Source organism: Pteropus vampyrus, unplaced genomic scaffold (genome assembly GCF_000151845.1).
Source record: "Pteropus vampyrus isolate Shadow unplaced genomic scaffold, Pvam_2.0 Scaffold1, whole genome shotgun sequence".
NCBI lineage: Eukaryota > Metazoa > Chordata > Mammalia > Chiroptera > Pteropodidae > Pteropus > Pteropus vampyrus.
The window spans coordinates 9,932,325-9,945,627 of record NW_011888782.1 but is presented as its reverse complement, the minus strand read 5'-3'; the positions used below and the strand labels follow the sequence as shown (position 1 = coordinate 9,945,627).

The 13,303-nt window shown below is 38.0% G+C and overlaps 1 protein-coding gene across 3 annotated transcripts in view; it reads right to left on the bottom strand.

Moving 5' to 3' along the window:
* UBE2E1 (ubiquitin conjugating enzyme E2 E1) overlaps window positions 1-13,303 on the bottom strand; it is a 534,712-nt gene that overhangs the window by 53,848 nt on the left and 467,561 nt on the right. Inside the window, exon 3 of one of the 3 annotated variants that reach the window (XM_011357147.2) lies at window positions 12,435-12,485. The exons of the other annotated variants lie outside the window; for them this stretch is intronic. Within the exon in view, the coding sequence (XP_011355449.1) occupies window positions 12,435-12,485 (51 nt within the window). The remainder of the gene's footprint in view (window positions 1-12,434; window positions 12,486-13,303) is intronic. 3 annotated transcript variants of the gene reach the window in all.

The following is a 13,303-nucleotide window of genomic DNA, read 5'->3' as shown; positions in this document are numbered from 1 at the left end:
TGAGAGAACTTCACCCAACCGGCTAACCTATTTTTTTCCTGAAGAAACAGGATGGAGAGGGAGCACACCAGGTTGGGAGAAAGCCAGAAATGCAAGAATGAACAGAGAAATTTCAACCAGAAAGGAAAATGCAAATTAAGCTTGCAGTAACGTGATTAGTTATCCTGAGATTTGACTTATTCGCCCATTAAAAAAGCTCACATAATTAGTAAATGTTACCCTCCTCAAAGCTTGCACCACATTACAGGCTTATCGGGTTTCAGAGAATCTTTGAACTGGAAGATGACTGCTTGAGAGGGGCTTACAACCAGGTTGGGATTACATCTGTGGATTTACATGAGAGTTGGACTATAACAAACTAAATGTAGAAAGGTTTCAGAAGAGAATCTGGAGAAAGAAAAAGAGAAACACAGCACCAGTCATCTGGCGACAGAATGGAGACAACTGATAAAAAATCACTTATCAAGATACATGTCACAATAAACAGGACACAGAGACAGAGAAGGGAGCATCCAGCTCTTCCTAGCTACAAAATTTCCATCATAAAAATTAATTTGGGCTCCAAGATCTTAACAGCTTTTTACTTCTTTTCACAATCATGTGTTTTAACTTGCAGGTCCAATATAGAATTTCTTCTCAATATATGTAAATGTAAATAGTTACAGTAAAATGTAGTAGAAATCTCTGCATCTACATAGAATCCAGTAGTAGAGCCAGAGAGCATGGAAACCAATTTCAAATTTCAGTTCTAACAAGAATTGTGTCCTCAACATTTGATTTATTTTAGGACTGGTCCATAACACTTGACAATGTTTATTATGTAATAAACACACTTTGGATGTGAAAACATCTCAGGATATTAAGCTACAAAGAAGAAACATCTGGGGGCAGGGGGAGGGCTACCAGTCTAGCTGAAGAAAGCAGCTATGCATTCTGAGGACTTTCATAGATAGTTATTCAGAAGAAAGACCAAGGCCAAAGCAGTATCATATACTATTAAGTAATATATGATACTGCTATCTTCACTGCCAGTCTCTGCTCACAGATTATTATAATCACTTAATGTATTTTTGTTTTGAAATATTTACTTAGGTTAGAGAAAAGTTATCCCATCACGTTTATAAAAAATCCTCCTGGGTGTTTGTTATAAAACAAATGTTTTCTTCTGGAACTTTTGACATATACCAATTCAACGATCTCAGCTTGTTTTTAGATAAATATGTTCTAGCAGTCTGCTATGAAATAAATTATAAAGCCAATTTCAACAAATTATCTTTAAAAACTGAGATGTATTCCTATATAGGAGGAAGGGTTTTGAGTGGTGGTAGGAGAAATTTAAGTCATTTGGGAAGCAAAGTTCCTTTGTAACCAAAACACTGTGGTTCCACATGTTATCATTTGATTCACTCTGGCAATACCTAACACTTTTGTGATTCCAACTAATAATCTGAACTGTGAGAATGTCTCCCAATCTTGAAAATTTCTTAATTCTACCCTCAATGCTGCCAGAACTCTTCTACTCCTTTACCATCTGAGTCAATGACTTGCTCAAGTGACACAATCTACTGACTGCCTCCATCTCCCCCAGTGACTTCCAGCACCAGGAGTCAAGTCTGAAACTTCAGGTTATACAAATAAAGAAGACTTCTCTATGTCATCGATTTTAATTTAGAAATTTGTTGGTTATTTAAATAAGAGATATAAATAATTTCTCCTCCAAATATTTATTTACTGTAAAAGCATACTGGAAGATAACCTCTAGTTGTTTGAAAATGTCAAAAATATCAATTATAACCCTAAGAATCCACCTTTAAGGAAAATCAATGTCAATAAAACATACATATTTTTGAGACTAAAAATATGGTGTCTTGACTGATAACTTTTGTGATATGAATAAAAAGATACCAGTTAGATTTACTTAGGATGTTTGTGCAACACTTCCCTCAAGCTCCCCACACTCTGAATTTGAATGGGTATCTGATATTTGAATTTTTATACACAAGCTGCTAAGTATACATAGTGCTCTGATGGGAAACACTAAAATAAACATTTACATCATGAGACATTTTCTTAGATGAAACTATTAACCACATTCAGTAATGATTCCAGGTACCTTATGGCCCCCAGCTTACTGTGTATAATTTACAAGTCTGTGTCTTGACACAAAGACCAGTCTCAAAAAAAGGGACAACCTGAATATCAAATTAAACAAATTAATAAAACATGATCGGTAGATTGGAAAGATGCTTATATGATTGATGCTTTAAGAGTTCTAGGTACTCAATGCAAAACATTAACGTAATAGCCTATCTTGAAAGGATGAAAAAAACTGAATATGATGAATAACTTATGCTGTGTTAAAAGTAAACACATGTACCCACTAATTTTAGTACATTCATGAAGTACAAAAGTTCAATGCAAATCAAAGCATGTAAAAAACTTTAAGGATGACAGCAGCAAATTACTGATTTTCCAATTTACCCACTCCCTAGTATTTTTAAACTAAGCCTTGCAAAAAGGGCTCATCAAGATGTACTACAGGAAACTGGCACTATTTAATTAGGGTACCTACACTACAATGTTAGCCATAAGATCACAAAGGGCTTGAATCTAGGAAAGAAGTTAACTTTTTTTTTGGTAGAGGGAGAGGAGAGGAAACCATTTTTTTTTTTTAATTGAGAATTCATCAAAAATAATAGACCCTCTTCCAAGAAAAATTTTATACACAATGTTAAGAAATCCTGTCCTAATGTATAAAAATCAGATAAGGAAATCTTCTAATTGGGAAGAGTAACACAAACATCTTTTTTTTTGAGAATCATTCCCTCCTGTGTATCATCGCCTTTACACTGGATCTGTCTTGTTATGGTCAGTAACAAATTTGAAGTTGTAAAATTCAATGGCTACTTACTGGTCTTCATCTTTTTCCACCTCATAGCATTATTTCAGACTGATGATCAGTCAACTCAAAACACTTTCCACTCACTGCTGCCTGACGCCAACTTTCTTGATTTTCCTTCTTTCAAGTCTCCTTTCCTGGCATCTCCTTTAGACTGCACAACCTCTAAATGACAGACTTCCAAGTCTCACCCTGGGCCCTCTTCTCACAATACCTTTCCTCTATAGGTAAGCTATAGGCATTCCCCACTCAAAAGCCTCTATATACTGACTTCTCCCAAATGTATATGTATCTCAAGTTCAAAATATTCCTCTGAGCTCCAACTAACTGTATCTGACTTCTATTTGACACCTTCGCCTGGATGCCTCATTAGCATGTCTCAAACCTACCATATCTCAAAGGACTAATTTTCTACACTGTTCTCATCCCAACCCACAGACACACACACAGAGGCCCTATTCCAGTCTTGTTCCTATTAGTAAAATGTCACCACCATCTATCTAATTGCTAAAACCACAGAAACTTGGAGCAATTCTGGGTTCTTTCTCTCACCTCCCATATGCAATTCCTAACAGGTCCAGGTGTTCTAACCGATTCTCCAGCCACCACCTTAATCCTAGCTACCATCACCAGTTACCTGGAATTAAGCAATACCCTTCATTCTGGTCTCCCTTTTTCTGTTGTGCCTTCCTCCCAGCTATTTTCCACATAGCATGGAGGGTGGATAAAGACTTTTAAGTCATTTCTGAAATAATGTCACTTCCTTGCTTCAAAACCTTCAATGGCTTCCCAATGCTCTTAGAATAAGATCCAAATTCTCTGCCATGGTTTATATGATCCCAGATCACATGGCTCTCCACACCTCAGGGCCTGTTTGTGCTTCCCTGTCTGGGATGTTCTTTCTGTGCTTTTCACAAAGCTATCTCTTTTCTCTTCATGTTTCAGGTCTTTGCCTAAATGTCTTCTTAAGCCTTAAGTAACAACACACCCCCCCCACTGCCCCGCCTGGCAATTATTCTCCATCGCTAAACTGTTAATTTCTCTCCTACTGGCCAACCCAACTAGTAGTTACCGATTCTTTCTTATTTGATTGCTGTCTGTACTACCAACTAAAATTCAAGCTCCACAAGCCAGAGGCCAGTCTGTTTTAGTAACCCACAGAGCAAGGCCTAGCACACAGCAGACACGCTAATACATATATTTTTTAAATATGACCTGGTTACTCATGCTGCTGTCACTCTTATACAACATTGCTTTCTGATTATAATCCTGTCTTTTTGAGCTGTATCTTATCTAAAACTTTTGTCTAAGAACATTCCAAGTTGAGTTCTATCTATTGCTATTTGAAAATGTGCTTGAAATCTTTTTCTATAGAACTTACTAGGGTCCATCACACATTGATTTTCCATCTATCAATTTAAATAGATACAAACACCCAATGTCCTGTATTACACATAATGATCACCATTTCAATGCTGGTAGACTCTAAAGGACCTCTCTATTGATTACTACTACTCAAAATTTAATTCTGAGACAAGTCACTACAGACAAGTCAGACCTGACACCTGTGGTAAATGCACTGTTGAATGCTATGTTAAGGGCTGGATAATACCAATGCCAGTCCCTTTATTTTGCCCTGGCATTTCACTGCCTCATTCGAGTTCTTTAAAAAGCAGAGAGAATTCAGTTTTTGACTACTTAGTGAATAGTATGCTGCCCCAGGTAGCATAACCCAGTGACAACTTTCAATTATGTTCTGCCTATGAAAACGCTGGCTTTATAGGACTTTCCTGACTCGGGTGAGACACCATCTTGGCCTTTTATAGGTTTATTATCATGTAGTGTGGCATGGACTCTACAAAGCAATCCATAATCACTCATATGTATGTTTCAAGAAAAGAGCCACTAGTACACAGCAGTTCCTGATTACAGATCTCAAAGTAAGGAGCTTTGATGAGCTTCTTAGCCTACAGAGTAGGAAGTTTCCCAGAGGATTAGAAGCATATTCTGACACCAGTTACTAGGTCTTTTGTTTCACTTCAGAGCATGGCTGCATACGAGGCTGAAAAAGAATGAGCTTATTATGAAACCCTGTTTCACTCCACTGATGATGGGGAATGTGTCAGATGTCTCAGGCGGATGCCAGCATCTCTAACATAACCAACTCTCTGGAATAGCTTTGAGATTTTAGGGAACGTCTCTAGGAAGCCCAATTTACTTAGCACCTCTAAACCCACACTCGCTTGTTGGCCAACAGTAACCTTATAAAGTCAAAACATGCAAATCAAAGGTATTGATATTTTCTTTATGCATCTTCTCAATCTAGCCTGCAGTATGTTCACATCTTTTGTATCACACTACAGTCCAGAGCTGCTGTGATTCCAGGAAGGTGAAAATTGCCAAAACTACTTGGATGCCAACTCAGAAACACTGCCAGCAATGGACAGCTGTAAAATGTGACAGCAGTTTCCCCATTATCCTCTGAAGAGGGTAATGAAGACATTCCATTAAACCATCAGACCTGAATTAGGTTTTTGCGCTGGTGTCTTAATTTAACAAATGTGTAGTGTTTATCTATTCTTTCCTGGACACTGTAGGGATGCGAAGACATAATCCTTGCTCTCAAGGAACTTAAAGTCTACTGGGAAAGAACAAAACAAATAAAACTGGGGACAGATGGGGCTGCTTTTCAGTTCTATACAAGTAGCTGGAGTGTTATTCAAGGACCAAATGCTTCTAATCCTCTAGAAAATTGTCAAAGTTCCAAGCTACCAGCCTTTCTAAATATATGCTCTCCACTTATGACCTCAGTTCCATATTCCATCACTTTCTCTACAAGTGTGTTTAAAAAACATTATATCTCCCTCTCTCATTTCCACTCTTTTCCTATTTGTTTCTTCCTCTCAGCCTACAAAGCATACTCTTAATTTTAAACTTCAAAACCCAAAGAAAAATCCCCTCAAATATTTTTTTAAACAACCTAGCAGCTCTCTCCTACTTTGCTGCTTTTTTCTCCAGGTCCTCTTTATTTTCCCATCCTTTATTTGCAGACTTCCCTCAGAACACAACTCTCAATCTTCCACTTCCCTTGGCAATCAGGTGTCCTTTATCATCCAAACTTTCAAATCTAATGTGGACTCCCAAAGCCAGTTTGAATCTCAGCACCCCTGCCAGCCCACCTGATTCAATATAAACCTAAACACACGGAAGTGTCATGATGCCTGCAGCCACTTTCAAATGGTTCGGCAAAATATAGATAGGAGAAAGCAAACACGGTGAAATTTTAATAGCTGATAAATCAGGGTAAAGGATGGGTGCTCCCTGTGTTCTTTCAACTCTTCAGTAGCTTTGAAATTTTTCTAACTATAAAAGTTGGGGAAAAAACATGAAGATCAGAATCAAAGACAGCAATCATGGTCCCTGCCTTATGGGGAGTTCATAATCTACTTAATTCATCTAATCTAATCGAAAAGTAGGTCAGGCCTGAGAGTTCAACGGCTGATTACTAATAAACTTAAATATATAATCAAATTGCAAATATTTACTAAGGACCTACTAAGTGGCAACAGTATGCTAAGCATTATAACTGTATATGTGCAACGAAGCAAATGATTAAACCCCAGGAGCAAGAACTAATGTTTCTTTCAAGCCAATTCACTTTCTGCCTTATTCCTTCTGTTAACGGCACCACCATCTTCCCCAATACCTAAAGAATCTCTGACTCTTTTCAAGTGCTCCGTAACTAAATCAGCAGCCAAATTCTCTGGATTCCACTGATTTCTAGATCTCTTTCCTCTCCACACTGATGCATCCCTCTTAGCTTCCCAACCTGGATTACTACTGCAATCTCCAAATCTCCTGGCTCCCATCAAGCTCCACTCGACCCTTTTGCTTTGTCTCTATCCAGATACTCAGGTCTAATTGGATTACACTTCCAGCTCAAAAGGATTTCGACGATTCTCCAGTATCTATAAAGTGAACTTCAAAGCCTCAGCCTGACACTGAAGAACACCACAAATTCGATCTCTTATTTTTATTCTCCCACTCTTTCTTACTCTCCAGCCATAGGTTTACTGCCCAGGGAGGTCTGCCTTTCCTCTGTGTCTCTGCTTACACTGTTTCCTCCAACACCAATATCCCTTACTGCTACCCTGTCCCACTTCTCACTTCCTCCATGAAGCTTCCCAGATCACTAAGTGTTCCAGCCACCACCCCCTTGCACCTAGGTCAAAGTAATTTCTCACTCCTCTGAACCCTTATAACATGTTACATGCAATACTTTCCAAATAATATTCCAAGTATGAGTCCAAGTATCCCAGTACTATTCAAAATCAGTGCATGCATTTCTTACCACCCTTACTAGATCATGAACTCCTTGCTGGTAGTGACTTTTCATGTGTAACAGGCATTCGTGGTTTGTGACAGGAGTTTAACATTAGTATCCTTTATAAGAATCCCTAAAAACTGTGAAGTGTTGCCTCCTAAGCTATAAGCATTTTCCTTCAATATGTTAACATTTTAACAGTGGTATCTTTTTTTTGAACTTTTTCTTTTACTGTGGTAATATATATAACAAAGTTTGCCATTTTAACCTTTTTTAAGTGTAGAATTCAGTGCTATTAATTACACTCACATTGTTGTGCAACCATCACCACTGTTTCCAAATTTTTCATCACCTCAAACTCTGTACCCATTAAGAAATAACTCTCTATTCTCCCCTTCCCCCTAGCCCTTAGAAACCTCTAATCTTTGTTTCTATGAATTTGACTATTCTAGATATTTTGTGTAAGTGGAATCGTCCAATATCTATCATTTTGTGTCTGGATTATTTACTTAGTACAACATTTCTAAGGTTCATCCATATTGTAGCATACAGCAGAACTTCATTACTTTTTATGGCTGAATAACATTCCATTGTGTGTATATACTACGTTTTGCTTATCCACTCATCCATTGATAGATACTTGGGTTGTTTCCTCTTTCTGGCTCTTATGAGTAATGCTGCTGTGAATGCTGACAAGGATGTGTTTGAGTCCCTGTTTTCAATCCTTTCAGGTATATACCTAGGAGTAGAATTGTTGAGTCATAGTAATTCAGTTTTTGAGGAACAACACTAGTATAGTTTTATAATCCAGAAACATGGTCTTTTGGTAAATGTAACAACCACCAGAGTTCCCGCTCATTTAGTAAGGATTTCACTCCTGGATAGATTTCCTTCCTTCCTTCCTATCCACTCAGGCCCCAGGTGATGATCTAATTTCCAGCAACCTGACCCTGGTTTGGGTGCTATTTTGATTGTGCTGACACTCCAGTCTCCCAGCTCTATTTTTCAACACTGCCTTTGTGCACCACATAAAAGCAAGCACACCGCAGTGGTAGCTCTCCAAGTGAAAATTGTACTGAAACTGAACATGCAGTGTGAAGTCACACTGAAATCCTCAATACATTTAGTAACATCTGATAAATTAGAGATACAGCAAAGGATATTATTCTGCAAGTGAGATGACACAGGCTTTTGTAAAGGATGACTTCTGCAGAACGCATTTCTTATACCCTCCAAAAACAAAAAAAAAACAAAAACCGTTTAAAACATGCTAAACTGGGACGAGACACCATTACTGTTGCAAGGAAAGGATCTCTTTTCATTCCAAAGTTAGCAGTCTGGGACTTCTAAACTGACATCTCAGTACTATTACCACTCATTCAAGGATTTGTAAAACCAAACAAATACAATGGAAATTCAGAGAAACCATCCGCAAGGATACACACAGGGTGCTCAACCTGGAGCATCTCTGTGCAAGGGCAGGATCAGAAGAAGTCATGAGGGGATCTTTCACGTTTTACTCCACAACTGCTGCATTTCGACTTTTGGAAAACATGCATTCTCAGTTACTGTGTAATGACTTAAAATTACATTTAAAGTACAAGTGATAAAAAGCAATGTTAGTTAAAGAAAAAGATGAGCTATTAAAAGGAGCTAAATGGGCAATTCTATTATCACCAATGTAACACGTACAGAAAACCCAAATCTTATTTGAACTTTACAACACTATGAGATAGGCAAACCAGATATTTAACCTTTTCAGTAAATGAGGAAAAGGTTGAGAAAATTTAACTTCTTAGACAAATGCATTACATTTTTTTTAAAGTGCTCTTCCCTTTAGCCTTTAAAGCATCTTCCAGAAAGTACGATTTAGTTGTAAAAATTTAAAACCAACTGTATTTGATTACATAATAGTTCTCCCAGAAAAATAAAAGACATTGACTTATGTTTACATATTTAAAAAACAAAAATAATAGTCAAAATATAATACAATCATATACAAGGAAAAGTTATTTTTATTATTCTCTACCAAGCTCGGAAAGTTTCATGACTTCTGAAAGACATTTTATCCTAAAACAGCAGCCCCGAAATCAGAATTTTTAGGTTTCGAGTCACTGTACGACTAGTTCACTCAATACAAATATAACCATTAAGTAAAATCTGAAGTTTACAGGATTTGAGCAAAATAGATTATTTATTATGTGCAGACATACTGTCTAGAGACATTTATGTCTGCAGATTAGTTACACAGCTACAACTAGTCAATTTAGCAAAGCTTGAGCCCTAAGCTATAAATAATAGCTGCAAAACTGACTCTAACGGCCCAGAGTTCACCAGCTATCGAAAAGGCATAATTTTACAATCCCAGATAACGCATGCTTTAGGAAATCATTATAGTTAAGAAAATGTTTTTCCTAAACGAACAGAACAGAGCCAAAATAAGGGGGGGGGCCGAGGAAGGGGGGGCGCTAACTAAATGCACAGTACGTGAGTTGGGAGACTTATCTTACATATAACCAAAGAGTTCAGAGATACCAAAGCATTTGATTTCTATGGCAGTATGAGTTTTAAAGTAGTCATGTAAAATCTACTCAACATATAACACTGAGGCTTTAACTTTATGTGCTCCTACATTATAACATATTTAGCAACTGCATTTCACACAAGTTTTGAAGTTCAGTAACTTGGAAGCCAAATATTTTTGCCAAGTAAAGTGCTAAAATTAGTGAACATAAAATGTGCACCTTCAAGAGAAAATTCTCACGATGATTTGCAATATTCAACTGTTTGAGAGGTTACTATGCGTCAACTACTATACTTTAATGAAGAAAAGTGTTTACTTAAAACTACACACTGAATATAGATAGAAAAAAATGCAATCCTACAAAGAGTTAATACATAAGATACACTGATTGAAAGCCAATTATTTAACAAATTCAAAATATAATTTACAGTTGAATTTACAATTTCATAGAAACCAAACTATCAAGCTTTCATGCTGAGTAACATTAAAAAATAAACATGCATGCATCTAATGTATCATTTAATTCACGTATTTTAATCGGAAGCTAACTTCAAAAACTATTTCCACACTAAATAATCCACTTCTGTCTGAACAAGAGTGTACATTTAAATATTAAATAATTCAATTCCACAAGGTACAACACAAAACATAAAACCAAACTCATTTTAGTAAGCTGAATATTACGACTATTATTTAAGTCAGTAACACAAGCCAACCCAAAGTAGAAACTGTAATTCGAATTATTTAGATAGCCCCACCAGAAAATATCTTCAGAAAATGGAGCAGTCTTTATTTTTAAAAGTCAACATAACATATATTCTTTTGCAAAATAAAGATGCCTGGTGTTTCCTCAAAATGTTTAAGTATGTTAAAAGTTTGTCTCCCCACCACCAAACTACCCAATAACCATCCAGTTTGGTGCTCCACCTGACCACAGGTAATGTTTAAAAGTTTCACCTTGAAGAGGTAATTAGGAGTGTTTTCCAAGGATAAAAAGTTCTGTATGTTCAGCTGCACAAACCTCTCACAGGTGAACTCAGTTAAAATGGTATGAAACTAAAATGTCCTTAACCTATTCTTTAATTTATCCTATTCTTTAAAAGCAATTAATCCCACGAAAACCTTCAAGTTATTTACAATTTTTTAATTTCATTGCACTTACTTGCAAGAAAGCCATTATGTATTTTGGTAAATGTTATCAGTTCTGAAACTATGCTTTAAAAACTTTATAATTATCAGCTAAAGCTGCCTGAACTCTCAAGAGACACATGGAAGAGACGATTCAGAACAGGAGCAGTTAACTACAGGACACAGATCTAGCATGGGGAATGCCTGTGCCCGCAGCGTGACCAACCAAGGGAAGCGCCAGGCTTCCACTCAACGACTCCACCAAGATTTAAAAAAAAAAAAAAAAAGAAAGAAAACATCACAGCCCGAAGCCTTACTCATTTCTCCACTTTCTCAAAAGCCTGAAAGATTCTTAATAGCCAGGAAAGAAACCCTCAAAAATGACTGAGTGGTTCAGTTACAAACTATAGTTTGAGAGCATTTCATACTCAAAATGACTTTCCTTACAAAGCAGGAGAAAATTTTACCAAAGAACATCTCACACCTGACCAACACTAAGAATATATGTAACTCAATAGCAAAATTAGTTTCCATTTAATCCATTAACCATAGTTTAGAAAGTCAGTGTTAATAAGCAAAATATTTCATTTAGCCTTCGACTTCCCTATTTCCACAATGCTCGTTTTAAATTCTGTATATGGCCACTTGAGTATTTTCTTGTTAGTAACTTCTACCTCTACCTCTAAGTTTAGCACACTTCTGAAATGACACTTTCCATTCCAACGCCGATTCTGAGAACTGAGAAGTTAAATGTTATACTTAATTTTAAACGAGAGTAAAAGAACTGGACAATTAATCTCTCTTAAATAAATGGCACTAAGTCTTTCTTCACTTCACTGTTGATTTAGTAAAGTCACCAAGTTTTCCACCTTTACTCAACAGTAGCCAAATGGCTATTCTAAATAAAATCAAGTGATCAATAACCTTTTGAAAACTGGTATCACACAGTTTTTGAAATTGAAACACATATTTACTGTATACAGTCTGAATAAAGCAATTTCAAGGAAAAACATCCCAATGGAAAAGTTTAAATGTATAAAATAACTTAAAACCTTTTTATCAAAGCCACAAATTATTTCCTAAATTGGTTTGCCAAAAGCCCAACACAAAACTTACATATTATGGAAAAGTTTGAGGATCCACTGTTTGATTTAACTCTATGCTTTCCTAGTAGAGGGCTTGAATAACCGATCATAGCAGAGCAACTTTCTAAGCCTCAATGTCCCTGATCATCTAAACGGTTTTACATCATCCTTATGACATATGAAAGATCCAGAATTAGGCAAATGTACATCTTTAAATTCACTTGACAGTTTTGTTTCATATATGTAAAAGCATCCACTCGAAATAAACTATTACTTCTCTTCATTATAGTACTGAAATTGTCAGAGGCGCATCGAAACATCATACTCAGGTTAATATCAGCTTTACTTGACGTTAGCACCAAAACGAGGGGTATTAAACGAAAGAATAAAAGCAAAGTTCATAATAAAAAGAAAAAAATCCAAGATGAAGGTTAGAAGAATTTTAAAAAGAAATAAATTTGAAAGAACGCTCACCTGCAGTTAGGCGGAGGGTCTAAAGTGATATCTGCCAGTTCCTTCTGAATCCTGGAGTCAGGGAAGTAAGAGAGAAAAACACAAGAAGCATTTAGGCGTTGGTAACCTCCCATCTGTAATGCACCGTTCTGGCAGATAAACCTAACCTCCTGCCGTGATAACTGGATTCTACTAAGGGAGAAAACACACACCAAAAGCTTCAGAGATCCGTCATTTAGGAAAAAACTTTTCACACGGGCAGCGAGTTGGCGGGCCAGGGTCTCTTGTTATCATCTACAACGTTTGGGTGCGAATCTGGCCTCGGACCCTAAAGCAGTTTTATTTCTTGGTGTTTTCCACTTAGGAAATAATTTAAAAGCTTCTCACTTGCGGACTAGTTTTCTGAATGGTACTAGAATGTGTCAGCAGCACACATTCATCTTCCCTGGACCTCCGGAGAAATCAGAGCCATCGCGAGGGTGTAAGGACACGCCCCACAGTCTCCGCCCCCCCGCCCCTCAGAGCCCGCCCGAGTCACCCCTTGCACCTGGGACGTCCTCACGCCCAACCCCGCAGGGCGCCCCCCCAGGCCGCCCCGCGTCCTCAGTGAAGATGTCAAAATGGCCGCTCCCCGCGGGGCCCCTCGGGCCCTAAGTGACCTGCCCGCCGTCGCGGGGTGCCGGGAGCGCACAGGCCGCAAAGCGGACCCCTCCGGCTGGCCGCCCACGGCCGCCCGGGATCCCCGCCCCCACCCGCGTGCACCCCACGGCTGGGGCCGCGCATGCCGGCCGCGCGGGTGAAGTTGCGTGTCAGGGGTGGAGAGAGCTGCGCTGAGACACCGGGCGACTTCCCAGCTCACCTCCACCGCGCCCCGTAGCCTCCAGCCCCGA